Genomic DNA, 14,289 nt, shown 5'->3' on the forward strand with positions numbered 1-14,289 from the left:
GAGTGCTATGTATTTGTGCTATTGACTGGCTGTAACTCCTATGACATATCGGTATATGTATTTACATGAAAATAAGGAATTTTTGCAAGAACATAAAGGAATTATTTTGGTGCTACACTTATCTTCTGTACCTGCTTTATATTGGAAGTATAAGCTGCTGGTGGTATATGTGATTTATGTCAGGAAGTGGAAATGCAGTAACTTTAGGATCATGATGCTTAGCCTAGTTGTATATGCTTAACCAGATTATTTTATAAGTTTTAAACTCAAGCTATGGTTCTTGTGCTATTAAAAGTATTCTGAGCACTCCATTTCTCATGAGATTTTTGTACTATCAAGAATGCTGTGTAACCTAGGGATGTATGAGCTGCAGAGGCAGCAGGGTTGCTCTTAGTAGAATGGAGGAATCAATGCAATATCTCCAGGTAAAAAATTTCCTCTTTACTTTCACTCTTATGTGGAAAACATATGAAGGACATGTTTGTAAACCTGGTGTCGTTTTAGTCAGTCTTTTGTTGTTCTACTTGAGTACTCTGTACACTTAGCTGTCTGATTCTAGCTTAGAAATTTTAATCAGTGTATTTTAGTTTGCAGAGATGTAGTTGTGTGTGTAGTGGGAGAAACAGTTGTCATGGGGGAAGAGCCCACAGTCATTAGTGTATAATTCCATATCTTAGTTTAAATCAATGTAACTGGTTTATGGCCAAAATAATTGAACTGCAATTTTTAATTTGTCTCCATTTGCTTCTGGCTCACTGTAGACTGATGATTTTAACACATATGGAAGCTGGAAAGCTACTGACAACATTTTTTCAGTACCAAAATGTGCTATGTAGGAAATACTTAACTTTTACTTATGCATCAACAAATGTTTAAAAATACAAGTTCCAGTAGGAAGAATATTTGAGATTTAATTTTCTCCCTTTATTTATTCATTTTTGGCCTAACAGTGGAATTCCAGCACTATAATGTACAGTGCTGCTCATAGGTTTACAAGTGAAGGAGGTCTGGCTTTTAATGTCTCAAAACTATTTGTTAAGTAGTATTAGAAATCTTCTGGACTTTAGATAATGACAGATAAAATGAGATATTTAGGAAGTTACGTAGATATTTTACAGTTTTGGAAGTAAAAAATTTTGCAGCAATCCTAGTAATTGCTTTTAGAGCACATCTTGAGAACTTGCTGGGTTGTCCTTGGTGCAGACCCTACCTGCATGCTATTTTACATGCCAAAAACTTATTTCTTTATTCTTTTTACTGTTGGGTTCTGATGCGCATCTACCTCTTAATTGGAAATCGGACACCTGTGCTAGCAAGTGTCTGACCTAATAAACATTGTCTTATTAGCTTGAGCTCAGTACTACCCTAATGTTAAATGCGACTTGCCTTCAGAGTAGGCTTAAGTCCGTCCAGGTGTGTGTGTGTACATAATGTACTTGCATCTGTTGCAGCAAGAATACTGGTTAGACATACTCTGTGTTGTGGAAAGTACATAGTGTCATCCCTTTACTTCCAGTGATTTTTCCTCTTTGCCTGGCGGTTTTCTTTTTTATTGGGTAGATCAGTAGGTAGCAAACCCCAGTTTTTCTCTCATCTAGAAGTAGAATATTGAAGATTTGTGAAAAAAGCATACAAAATCTTCTTCCATGCCACCATTTTGCAAACAGATAAAAAGCAAGTAGAGAGGGCAAACTTGAAGCTTCCCAAGTATGATGACATCCCTCTGATACGTAACTTTTTTTTTTTTAATTCACTTCACAGATTTTGATGACTGCAAAATGTGGGGTGTCTGTGACCAGCTGTGTGAAGATCGTGTGGGACATCACCAGTGCCATTGCGTGGAAGGTTATTTTCTAGAGCATCATCGACACTGTAGAGCCAACACTTCAGGTTAGTATGTAGCAGTGTAAGAGTCTCTTGCTTTTCTTGGACTAATAGAGCTTAAAACAGGTCAGTCTGCAAAACATCACGTGAAAATCTGATTTTAACTTTGAACTTACAATTTTAAGGTTGAGACAGCATTCAGTACATCATCAGAAATCAACAAGAGACCGTGTTTGCTGGCACCTGTAGGCTTGTGAAGCTGGCTGCCTCTTCTGAGGAGATGAGAGAATAAAGAAGGTGAAGAGAACAGTACATGAAAAACTAGGGAAAAAGGCCTGCCTGCTAGAATTAAAGAATATCTGAATCCCATTAGGCAGAAAAATCTAGAGAGAATTTATACTTTGATTAAAGGAGATAGAAGAACAGAAAAAAGTCTTTAGGATTTATGACACATGGAAGTTTTGTGAAAGTTTTACCTGACTGAGTTTTAATATATATACTGCTGCCTGATTTGCTCCAAAGCTGAAAACAAGGGCAAATCAAAGCAGGTAAGTAGTCACATAGAACCACCTATACAGGTTGTAGTCTGAGTATCGATTTAAACTTTTATATCTGCTGTGTATGACCTGTATGAATATATTTCAGTGACCTTTTTCAGATAGCTTGGTCACAGAATAGTTATGTATTTATCACCTCTGCTTTCAGCTGGTGTTGCATCAATTATTTTTTCCAATGGCCGTGATTTACTGATTGGAGATCTTCATGGAAGAAACTTTCGTACTCTGGTACAGTCGCAGAATCGTGGAGTTGCAGTTGGTGTGGACTTCCACTTTTACCTGCATAGGATCTTTTGGACTGATACAGTGCAAGATAAGGTGAGTAGAAATTACAAGAAGAATAAATTTTTGTGTATGTGGACGTAGAGAACAGCCAGGGGCAGAATGTGTTGATAGGCTTTCATTTTTGAAAGCAAAATTTGGCTGTACTTTTGTTTTCTAACAAAAAAGCTCCTTGAAAAGTTTTATGTTAATGACTGCATTTTTCAAGCTATACTATTACATTTGACATATTAAACAAAGAATCTTATTGTATGGGAATATCTTGAGCAACTTTTAATTTTATTTGAGACGGAGTCCAAAAAACTAATTAAGAGAAATAGTAGACATTCTTTCAAAACTGAACAAAATTTTCTTGGTAATTTTTTGAAACAAGATCATTTTCGATGTAAAAGCTTTGTGCCTTCCAAGATGATAAAAATCAAATTTCTTCATATGCTTCAAATAGCACTGTAATTGAACTTTGATAACAAATATTGACAGTGTTTGGTAATGAGCCGGTGTTTTGTTACATTTTTTTTGAAGAGGAAATATTCTAGCTTCAAGGTAGAGAAAATAGAGTCATTAAAAAAAAACACGTGGAAAACTCAGGTGTCTGGAGATCTTTGAGAAAGTTAGACGTCACCCTCGTTCGTTCTTCTCCAAGCATATCTTAGAGAAATAAAATAAAATTTAGATCAAGTGTTAAAACTGTAGAATCCCCATCCTCGTGTTGACTGCCAATTGGCATAAAGGAGAATTCATGGTCTGCCTCCTGCTAACACCATGTATGGATCAATTTGATATCACTGTCATTATGAAACTATACTCATAGATGAAAACTAGCATTTCCACTACAGTGCCACTTTAGTTCTGTTGCAAAGCACACTGCGTGGCCTTCAGGTTGTACAAGAGGAGTTGTGCACGCAACTTTTGAATTGTTCACAATTCTGGCATTACCATTTTCACCGTGTTGAGATCACGTTACTGAGATTGCATTGATAGTAGCTGTAGTTAAGTCAGGGTCAAGTGTGAACTTTCATGAGATGGGAGATTTATCTCATCTCTGTAAAAGTTACAAACACAAGGTAATATGTTTTTTTCCACTGTGTATACTGCACATGGCAAGGACTGTCTTTTTAGCTACCATATATAGTTAATCCTAAGTAATTCATTAGGATTAATTAATCTAGTTAAGTCCTAACTAGAATAATCTGAAGAGAACATTGACGTTAAGATTATCATGTGATATGTATTTCCACCTTGATGGCTCATATGGTAAGTATTATTAGGGAATTGTCTTTTTTTTTTTCTTTTCGAAGATCGACATGAACTAAAACAGGGAATAGTGGTTTGTATTCAGTGACACCTTTATGTCACTAACCTGATGCCCTGAGCTCTTCCGTATACAAGATTTACAAAGAGCACTGTAGGCTGCTATTGGTTTGCTTGTTAGTATATGTGAATCTGAAAAATACTTTAAATAATACAATCATTTCAGCTGCTGTTTTTCTTGCATATACTTACTTGTGGTGGTCTGTTTTCATATGGATATGTTTCAGACCTCATGGTGTTGTTCCAAAAAAAGGAGATAATGATTCCTGGCTTTACATATTGCCCTTTGTTGGAATCACATGATTGCTGTGTAATAAAAATTATTGGATTTATGCTGTTTTCTTCATATAGCTATGAGCTTGTGTATAAGATGATGATGTTTCTTGAGCATGATGCTGTTAAAGTTAGGCTTATATAAAAAAGAAATAGAAGCCTAATTGAATCTTCTCCTTTTTGTCAGGATAGGGAAATTTCCCTTGGTTTCTTCACTTGGCAAAATGTATTTTCCGTGTCATTTCCCTCTGATAGTTGTTACAGTAGGATCTCCCCCTCTTGTGTCTGGTTACGGATGAGTGCTTTGCTAAAGCTTGTTAATTTGTTTCAATTAAATTGGAAATAATGGTTTTTGCTAGATTCCAGGAAAGCCAGATACATTTCCCTCATGTATTTTTTTTTTTTAATCCAGCAACTTGCCATGTTTGCTAAAGCATAAGGCTTTTTTAGCTTGTTCCTTAACTCATTTTGTTGAAATGCTAGTTGAAGAACAAGTTTCCTGTAATTTTTGCGTGTTTTTTGTTTGTTTGTTTGTTTGTTTGTTTGTTGGAAAAGAAACAGACGACAATAACAACAAACACATACACACACAAAACAAACAACACCCCCAAAACCCAAAGCTGGACAGAGCTTAGTATGTGACTTGATTAATATCTAGTGGCCAATCTGTGCTTGGTGTGATGATAGGTGCCATGTTACTCACGATTAGCAAAGCATAACGTTGTTGATAATATTTGTATTGTTTTCAGGTTTTTTCTATTACTATTGATGGCTCTGATTTCCAAGAAGTTTTAAATGTTTCAGTTGACACTCCTGAAAATCTAGCAGTGGATTGGATTAACAATAAACTCTATGTGGTTGAGACTAGTGTGGACAGAATAGATATGGTTAACTTGGACGGAACAAACCGTGTCACTCTTATTGCCGAAAATCTCGGAAATCCTAGAGGAATAGCACTCGATCCAACTGTTGGGTAAGTGCTAAGTGTCAACTAATGGTGGAAGATACCAGAAATTCCTCTGTTCACATGAAAAGGTGGAGAACCAACAAACAACCCAGGCTAGTTATTTTAGAATCTTATCTAAAATGGTTTATACACTTACATTCTATCCTCAACTCTTGTACATGTTACATTATTATGGGAGAGCTGTACACTGCTTTTGTTACCAATGTATGGAATCTGTTTTGTTGCTGCCATGAAAACAGGCGAATTGCGGAGTTATTTCCAAGACTAAAAGTTATCTGTAAATTTTTGTTAGCATCCACAGACCTCATACTATCTGAAATAAAGTGGTGGGATAAAGCTGGGGAAGCTACTGCCTCCCAGGTCATTGTGTTTCAGTAGCTTGGATTTGTCAGTGATTAATTTCTGGCAGCACACTTAAGTCTTTTTACGAAGGACACTCAGTAGTTCTGAGGTTTTTTGGGTGAAAGTATATTTTTTTCTGGATTTGTTGTATAAAAGAAAATGCATTTCAGTTCTTGGGCAGAAATTATGAAGTGTGTTTTTACCATATGCCAAGTGTGAGTTAAGCTGACCTGAAAGAGTGCTGGATTTAAATGATGTCATAGTTTCTAAATTCTAAATACATTTTAGCTTTTTTTTTTTTTTTGTAAAATTTAAAGGAAACATGGAACTTTATTTTTTCTTTATAGTTACTTATTTTTCTCTGACTGGGATAGTCTGTCTGGTGATCCTAAAGTGGAAAGAGCCTTCATGGATGGCACAAACCGTCAGGATTTGGTAAAAACAAAATTAGGCTGGCCTGCTGGAATAACTCTGGATATTGTATCAAAAAGGCTATATTGGGTTGACAGCCGATTTGATTACATTGAGACTGTAACTTACGATGGGCTTCAAAGGTAAGAGAAATATTACCCCTTGAAGGTTACGGGTACATGGATTATTTTCTAGCTAGTTCTAAGTATTCCAGTGTCTAACAAAAAGTGATTCATAAACGGTGTAAATTACAACATAATGAATGTGACATTCCTTGATACCTGTGGTATCATGCTACTTGTTGAAAATCCGTAATTATTCTGTCATTCTTTGTTCTGTTTCTACACTGAATGCCTGTTACAGTTTTTTTACAATGTGCGCTTTTATAGCCCATCACTATAGTATGCATTTTTGTAGTGTCTGCTTTTTATTTTTGAATACTGTACATTGTCTTAGATCATCATCCTTTACATCTTTTTCATAAATGAATTTATTTAAACTATTAATCTATAAAGCACTACTTTGCAGAATGGGTATTAAGTCTTCTGGATTTTTTTCTTTTTACACTTGATAAATTTTTGCTGTCAGAAATTAAAATTCATCACTCACCCTACTGTGATGCTAGGGAAACAGTATCACAGCATGCAAGAAAGGAGCCTTTCTGTTTTTATGGGGCTGTGAGTGTAGTGTTTAGAAATCTGCTTATCTCTGCATTTGTGATTGGTCTCTGTTACTCAATCACAAGAAAAACTTGTTTACTTTCAACATACCTCTTACACAGTGACTTGAAAAACAGTCCTCTGCTTGATTGGCAAGTTTATTGCTCATTGTATTCTTTTACTTGGAAAACTGTAAAAATAATGCTGATACCTTTGGTCTTCTCCTTAATCTGTATTTTTCAAGGTTGTTTTTGCGGTTCTGTAAGGCAAGAAGGTGCTTTTCTGTAGAGAAAAACTTGTTGCTAACAGCAACACCAAAAATTTTCTAAATGTTTGGTAAGCAGGCAAGAGGCAATGGCACAATGGCATATCTGCAGACAATGTTAAAGTATGGTTTACTCCCTACATAATCACGTCTCTTGTGCCTGCAGCATGAACTTAAGTCATCCTGAAAACTGTTAGAATAGAACTGTAGAATTCACATGATTTGTAGACCTTCCTACAAGACTAAACAAAAATTATATCAGTGTTAGCATTATGTGTTACTTGAGGACTTAAATGTCTTTCTTATCTCCTAGTGTTTATCCAGAAAAATACTGTTAGAATTTCTTGCATAGAATATATATAACTTATTAGCATTTCATTTTCTTTGGCTTTGCATGGGTACCTAGTTCAGGCCATTTTTCCATGTATCTCTTTCTTTTTGTTTTTCTTTTATTATTATTGTTTTTTTTTAATGTAGCCCATGGATTTTTTTTTAATTTTTTTAATTTTTGGCCAGTTGATGCAGCCATAATTTTTTTTATATTCAAGGCTTCTTGAATATATTAATGTTACAGAGATCTTTATTTCCTCTATTTGTTTTTTTTTCTATAATTTTCTTTCAGTGATTTTGATTACTTTTTTTTACTCACTATGTTTTCCTAGAAATCATTTCTGATTTGTTTTATGCTTACACATCTTGTATATTTAACTTAATCTCTTCAGTTCATTTGGTCTTTTTTGTTTGTACTTAGGCCGCTTTTATGTCTATAGAAGCAAAAGCTGAAATATGAATGAATAATCTTGTGCCTTTTAGTCTGCTAATAAAAAATATTTTCTATATAGTATTTTGTAATTAATTAAATAAAATCTTTATAACAGGAGAACAATAGCTCATGGAGGCTCGCTAATTCCTCATCCATATGGAATTACTTTATTTGAACACAATGTGTATTTCACTGATTGGACAAAAATGGCAGTGGTGAAAGCTAATAAGTTTTCAGAATCAAACCCCCAAGTGATCTACCAGTCTTCACTGAGACCGTATGGAGTGACAGTTTATCATGCTGCCAGACAGCCATATGGTAAGACAATTAAAATAGTTTCAATGGAGATTTAAGAATTATCTTATGAAAAGTTGCTAAAAATAATGAAACACTTCCATTTTGAGACAAAGTGCTAATGATTGTAGTACATACATTTTTAGGACTGGACTCTTCTATACAGGACTTTCATCGAGCTCCTCTTGCTAATGATGAGTCAAATGCAACATTGAAAAGTGAGGATTACAAAATGTGTTGGTATTTGGTGGAGTCAAACTTGTACTTGAACAGTTTTGGCATTTGGGACTTTTCTTCCTAAACAGTGCAGTGAGGGTACAGTTGGAAAAGGCTACTGATATGAATGAATTTTGTGAGCATATTATGAAGTAGATCTCTGTGGAAAATTATCACCCTGATGATGGCCTCCATGCTGTGCACTAAGTATCTCTGTACAGAACTGAATACCTTGAGTGCTGGTTAGCTTTGATGGGAATTAAGTGCACTCCAGGGTGCAGCTTGTGTTGTATGATTTCCATGTATTGTAATTCCTATGAAGTCCATATGTTTTATTGTGGATTATGGAAAAAGTACTGAAAAATCAAAATAATGATTTTTAAAAGATAAGAAAAATATATACCAGATGAAGTTACAGTCCTATCTGTATTGTTTTTCAGTGAGAAATCCTTGTGGAAATAACAATGGAGGATGTGAACAGATCTGTGTTCTCAGTCACAAAACAGATAATGATGGACTAGGTTATCGCTGTAGATGTATACTGGGCTTTGATCTACACATAGATGGACGGCATTGTGTTGGTAAGAAGGGGCTGCATGATTGTTGGAAATAGCAGTGTTCCATTAACTCCAGAGATATTTATAGAACCTGTTCCTTCTCTTCAATAGCAACGTGATTTCAGTATGCCAAGGACTTCATGTTTTTCTGCTACAACTCTTGTTGACAACTTTAAACGTATTCTGCTGAGGTTCATTTCAAGCCATAACAACTTAAGATCACCACTTTATGTGAGCATTTTAAGAGAGTTTGATATGGAATATGTGTAGACAACAGTATGAATAAGCTCTTAGCCCTAAAGTCAATTATGGATGCTTGGAGATTTTACATTATTTGAATGTGGGATCTACGTAACTAAAGTATTGTACAGGTTAAGTTGTTCTTCTCCCTTTATGGCAAGAGATTCAGACTTGGGCTTGTGAGCTTCCATCAACAATCTCTGGATGAATTGTTAGTGGGAGGTTTACCATTGGTAGTTATTGGCAAATTAAGCCATGTATCTTTTATCCAATTCTGCTGTTTAATCATGTAGTTATGTCTCTTGCTACTCAGATATGGTCTGGCTATATGGTGATTCCACAGAACCTGAAAATTTTATTTATATATATGATTGTAAAGAGATCAGCATGAGAGATTTCTGCATCTATAGGGATGTTTTTTGTAAAGGTGTATTAGGACCATGGTAACAAGGCAAAAAGAAGACCTGGGCACATCACTTAATATTCTATGTTGAATTTCTTCTATTTGTTTTTTTAAGTCTATATATATTTAAATTTATATTTTCTTATTCTTTCTTTCTTCAATTTCTAGGATATTAGTATTATGAAAGGAAAACAAAGTTTTAATTAATTAATGCTCAATTTTCTTTCCCTGTAAATAAGTAAAGACTTTTCTTTTGCAGCTGTGCAGCAGTTTCTGCTATTTTCATCCCAGCTAGCAGTGCGGGGAATCCCATTCAATCTTTCTACCCAAGAAGATGTGATCATACCTGTAACAGGAAGCCCTTCGTATTTTGTTGGAATTGACTTCTGGGCTCAAGAAGACACCATTTTTTTTTCAGACACAAGTAGAGACATGATCTATAAACAGAAAACTGATGGTTCAGGTAAGAATCATTCTTAAGAAAGTGTAATTGTGATAAGGAGAGTACTATGTATATCCCTAAAAAGCCACACGAAAAAATTCCTTTGTGACATATACAGAAAAATCTGCATCGTCTCAGTAATCTGAAAAATGTTTGTCAAATATTGGTTCAACTCATATTAAGTTCATAAAAGCAGTCAAAAATTGCCTTTAGTTATTTGACAGATTTGATGAGTGTGCTTGGGAATTAACAATTTTTAGCACTTGCACAACTTGCATTTGTCATCCTCAGACTATTACATCTTCTGATAGTATAAGACTGAGTTTCTCTTTTTTATTTTCCTATCTGAAGAGCAGATGTTTGCCATAAAACTGCAGTAGAGAAAATAAACATTACTGGTATGAGATTTTGGGAATCCTGTTTGTGATAGTGTGAAGACTATTTCTATCGAAGTTGTAATAACAATCAAATGTATAAGTCAGCATCTAGCCTCCTGAACTTGCATGATGCCTTGGATCAGAGTAATGGTAATTGCAGCTCACAGTCTGGTTGTTGACTAAGATGTAACCTGGGGACCAAACAATACCATGTCTTTACTTTTCTTCTCTTTTGGATTTGTGCTCCTGAAGGATATGCCTCCTTCACCTGGAACAAAAGGCACTCCTAAGGGCTTTATATTAAGTAGCACAGAAGCAGCATTTTTATCAGGGAAAACCATTAATTTTGTGAATAGAATAAGACTTTGGGGTTATTCCTTCTGATCCTGAATGTGTACAGTGATTGTATCTATTGTAAATTCTAGGAAGAGAAATTCTGACAGCTAATAGAGTGGAAAGTGTTGAAGACTTGGCCTTTGACTGGATCTCGAAGAATCTATACTGGACAGACCCTCGATACAGAAGCATAAGTGTAATGAGACTTGCAGATAAATCTAGAAGAGCTATTGTTCAGAATTTAAATAATCCTCGATCAATAGTGGTTCATCCTGTCATTGGGTAAGTAGTCTTTGATTCTGTCTTGAAATTACGTGAACGAGCTAACTTTTTTTGTTCACTGCATCTCAAAGTTATTTAACACTAGCCTTAACTCTTTGACTGTATGCATAAGTCAAAAGGATCAGGAGAAAATTCTTTGTAATATTCTCGTGTATTTGCAAGTATTACCTGGAGAATGCATTTTTGCTTGATTCTTTCTCCTTGTAAATTAGTTAAATGAAATCCATAACAGTTTTAGCGGAGTATGGATATATCATGTTGAGAGGCACAAATAACTTAAGATCATTTTGGAAATCATTGTACACAGGGTAAGTATTGTCAGTACCACTAGTGACTGAGGAGAGGAGGAAGGCCATGGCAAAATATGTGGGTTTTCTTAAGTATGGGGTAGGTAAGTTCTTAAGTATGTGGGCTTATGTGTATTCTGGTGTGTTCTTTCAGGTATATATTCTGGACAGATTGGTTCCGTCCTGCTAAAATTATGAGGGCCTGGAGTGATGGATCACATGGCTTACCAATTGTGAATACAACTCTAGGCTGGCCTAATGGCTTAGCCATTGACTGGAGGTAAGTACAATTGTGTCAAACCGTGAGCGCTGGCACTGCCTTGTTGAAGATGTTTTTTTTTCCAACTATATAAAAACCTGTAAAATGCAGAGTTTTCTCCGATAACACCCCCTTTCCTCCACTGGTATCATCTCGACTGATTTAGGATTATTATTAAATGTTGATTCTTCATAATAAATATCATGTCATTTGAAGAGATAAAACATTTTCATTATTTCTAGTTCTCTAAGGCTGTATTGGGTGGATGCCTTTTTTGATAAAATTGAGCATAGCACCTTTGATGGACTGGACAGACGAACTCTTGAACGTATTGCTCAGATGACTCACCCATTTGGCCTTACTATTTTTGGAGGTAAGTCTGGCATTGAAAAATACTTCCTGTTAATATCGCAGAATGCTGTTCATGTGATGATATGTGAGTATGTGAGATAAAACAAATGTTTTTTGCAATATTGTGTTTTGACTAGATCTCTAACTCATTTTAGTCAGGTGAGCTAATTCTTAGTGCAACAAGACAGATATGCTGTAGTAATTATAACTTTCAAGTTGGGATGCTTCTCTAGAGATAACTAGGAATTTCAGGATTTTATTAATTATATGTACTTTGTTATTGGTTTTATGGTGTATGCAAAGAATACCCCGTTGGATATTGTGCAAAAACCTCTTCAGAATATTCTAACCCCTTCAAAAAAAAAGGTCTTAATGAATTATTTTAAAAACTGTTTTAGAATTTGAAATATCACTAGAGTCTGTTATATCTTGCATTAAGCAATATCTAAGATGGTTTTTTTTGTTTTTGTTTTTCCTAAGTTATATTGTCTGTAACTGTAACTTCACCTTTGCTGTGAATGATGAAAGTCAGTTAGTCTTTTTCAGGAAATAATTATGAAAAAATATTACATTTACGTGAAATGCCTTGCAGTTCTATCTTATGATGCTTGATATTTTATGTCATTTTGCACTGTAACTGTTGTTTGTTAAATGTCTTTCAAAACAGGTTATGCCTATTTCACTGACTGGAGACTTGGTGGAATAGTTCGAGTGAGAAAGTCTGATGGAGGAGAAATGACTATTATTAGGAGGGGCATTAGTAACATTATGCATGTTAAAGCATATGATGCACATTCCCAAATAGGTGAGCTCATTTGTTGTACAGGTGGAAGATAAGAAATACAGAATAAGAGAAAATATTCTGGGACATTCATTCGAGATATTTCATTCTCAATTTTAAAATGGTTTTACTTAGTCACGACTGTTATGTGCAAGAGACACAGCACAGACACATACAGTCTCAGGTTCTACATTTGAGTGACCTATGACTGCATATCGTTTTTCTCCACCGTATTTGTTTCTTTATTCAATTATCTTGACAAATGGAATTTTTATTCCATTGTATCTTGTGTTACTTTATCACCAATTACAACCTTGTGTTTATCTTTACCCAGTAGAGGTTTTAGTTAAGCAGAACTACTTATTTTTGAAGGATTGGATAAACTAATTAAACTAAATTAAATTAAATTATATTAATTAAACTACTATTCCTAAAGTAATCACTGTGGATAAGTCTCTTTTTCTTCTTTTTACTTATCGATTATATGCAGTTATATGATCTAAAAAAAGGATTTGATATTGTAGTTATCTTGGTAAAACACCAGTGCGTTTATCAAAGCTTACGCTAAGGTTCACTCCCTATTTGGTGTCCAAACATTGGATCAGGTATGCTAGTCTTGCTTAGACAAAAGTCCTAATTTACTGTAGAGTATTTATTTGCAGATATTTGCCAAAAATTAGCAGAAAATTTTGACAAAATTGTATAAGGTGTTTTTGGTTTTCTTTAATACTTGTATCATTGAAGACTGTATGGAATGAAGGACTTATTTTTGACTTACTACTGCTACTGCCAGTGAACTTCACCCTATTTTGCATTGTAAGCAGAATCACAGAATCAGATTTTGCTACAGCATCTTTTTTTTTTTTTTTTTAATTCTTTTGCAGTTACTCTGCACTTTTAATAGTTTCCAAGGTGTTATCAGTAGTGTATACATACATCTTCTCTATCACTCTTTAAGGCTCTAACTACTGTAACAGAGGAACAAATCCCAATGGAGATTGCAGCCATTTCTGCTTCCCAGTACCAAATTTTCAGAGAGTTTGTGGTTGTCCATATGGCATGAAGCTGGCTTCAAATCAACTGACATGTGTTGAAGATCCATCCAATGAGCCACCAACTCTGCAGTGTGGCTCATACTCGTTTTCCTGCAACAATGGAAGATGTGTACCTCGATACTATCAGTGTGATGGCATTGATGATTGCCATGATAACAGTGATGAGCAAAATTGTGGTTCTTTAAGTAAGTGCTCCCTGTAATTTACTATCAGTGTTTGGTGATTTTATTTCTGAAAGTTTGATGTGTCAGACTGTTTTCCTTGGAATAAAAATTTGACTTTTATAGGGTTCTATTTGTGGATAAATCCTGAGACCAATTTGGAGGATAAGTTACTTTGAAAGTAACAGGATAACTCATAGGGAATTCAACCCTGGACACTTGAAGATGCATGAAAATATTAATGTCTAACTGGATTCAACATTCATTTGAAGAGTAACAAAGATGTCTCTTCTAAAGAAAAAGTCTACACTTATTCTTAGTTTTGTGCAAATTTGAGAGACATTAAAATATCACTTTTTGTTCTATTTTAATACCTGGAGAAGGACAGAAGGTCTTAATGAGGGCATTTAAAAAGAGCACCATAAGAAAAATAACAAAACTGTGTGCATTGCCTAGTTTACTCCTGAGATTAAAGCAGTACCTTTATTTCATTTAACAGCTGAATTAAACAGATTTTTTTCAGATTTTCATTATGTTTGGGCACTTCTGAACTATTTGTTAGATCTTCATTTTCACAGTGAAATGAATTAAAAG

At 34.8% G+C, this 14,289-nt stretch overlaps 1 protein-coding gene across 1 annotated transcript in view; it reads left to right on the top strand.

Moving 5' to 3' along the window:
• Nucleotides 1-14,289, top strand: part of LRP2 (LDL receptor related protein 2) — a 108,917-nt gene that overhangs the window by 30,795 nt on the left and 63,833 nt on the right. Inside the window, exons 10-21 of the mRNA XM_085228281.1 lie at nucleotides 1,762-1,890; nucleotides 2,530-2,699; nucleotides 4,997-5,220; nucleotides 5,904-6,110; nucleotides 7,770-7,972; nucleotides 8,605-8,745; nucleotides 9,624-9,827; nucleotides 10,609-10,801; nucleotides 11,243-11,368; nucleotides 11,590-11,720; nucleotides 12,366-12,503; nucleotides 13,438-13,719. Coding sequence (XP_085084407.1) covers nucleotides 1,762-1,890; nucleotides 2,530-2,699; nucleotides 4,997-5,220; nucleotides 5,904-6,110; nucleotides 7,770-7,972; nucleotides 8,605-8,745; nucleotides 9,624-9,827; nucleotides 10,609-10,801; nucleotides 11,243-11,368; nucleotides 11,590-11,720; nucleotides 12,366-12,503; nucleotides 13,438-13,719 — 2,148 coding nt within the window. The remainder of the gene's footprint in view (nucleotides 1-1,761; nucleotides 1,891-2,529; nucleotides 2,700-4,996; nucleotides 5,221-5,903; nucleotides 6,111-7,769; nucleotides 7,973-8,604; nucleotides 8,746-9,623; nucleotides 9,828-10,608; nucleotides 10,802-11,242; nucleotides 11,369-11,589; nucleotides 11,721-12,365; nucleotides 12,504-13,437; nucleotides 13,720-14,289) is intronic.

Source organism: Meleagris gallopavo, chromosome 7 (assembly GCF_905368555.1).
Source record: "Meleagris gallopavo chromosome 7, MGAL_WU_HG_1.1, whole genome shotgun sequence".
Classification (NCBI taxonomy): domain Eukaryota; kingdom Metazoa; phylum Chordata; class Aves; order Galliformes; family Phasianidae; genus Meleagris; species Meleagris gallopavo.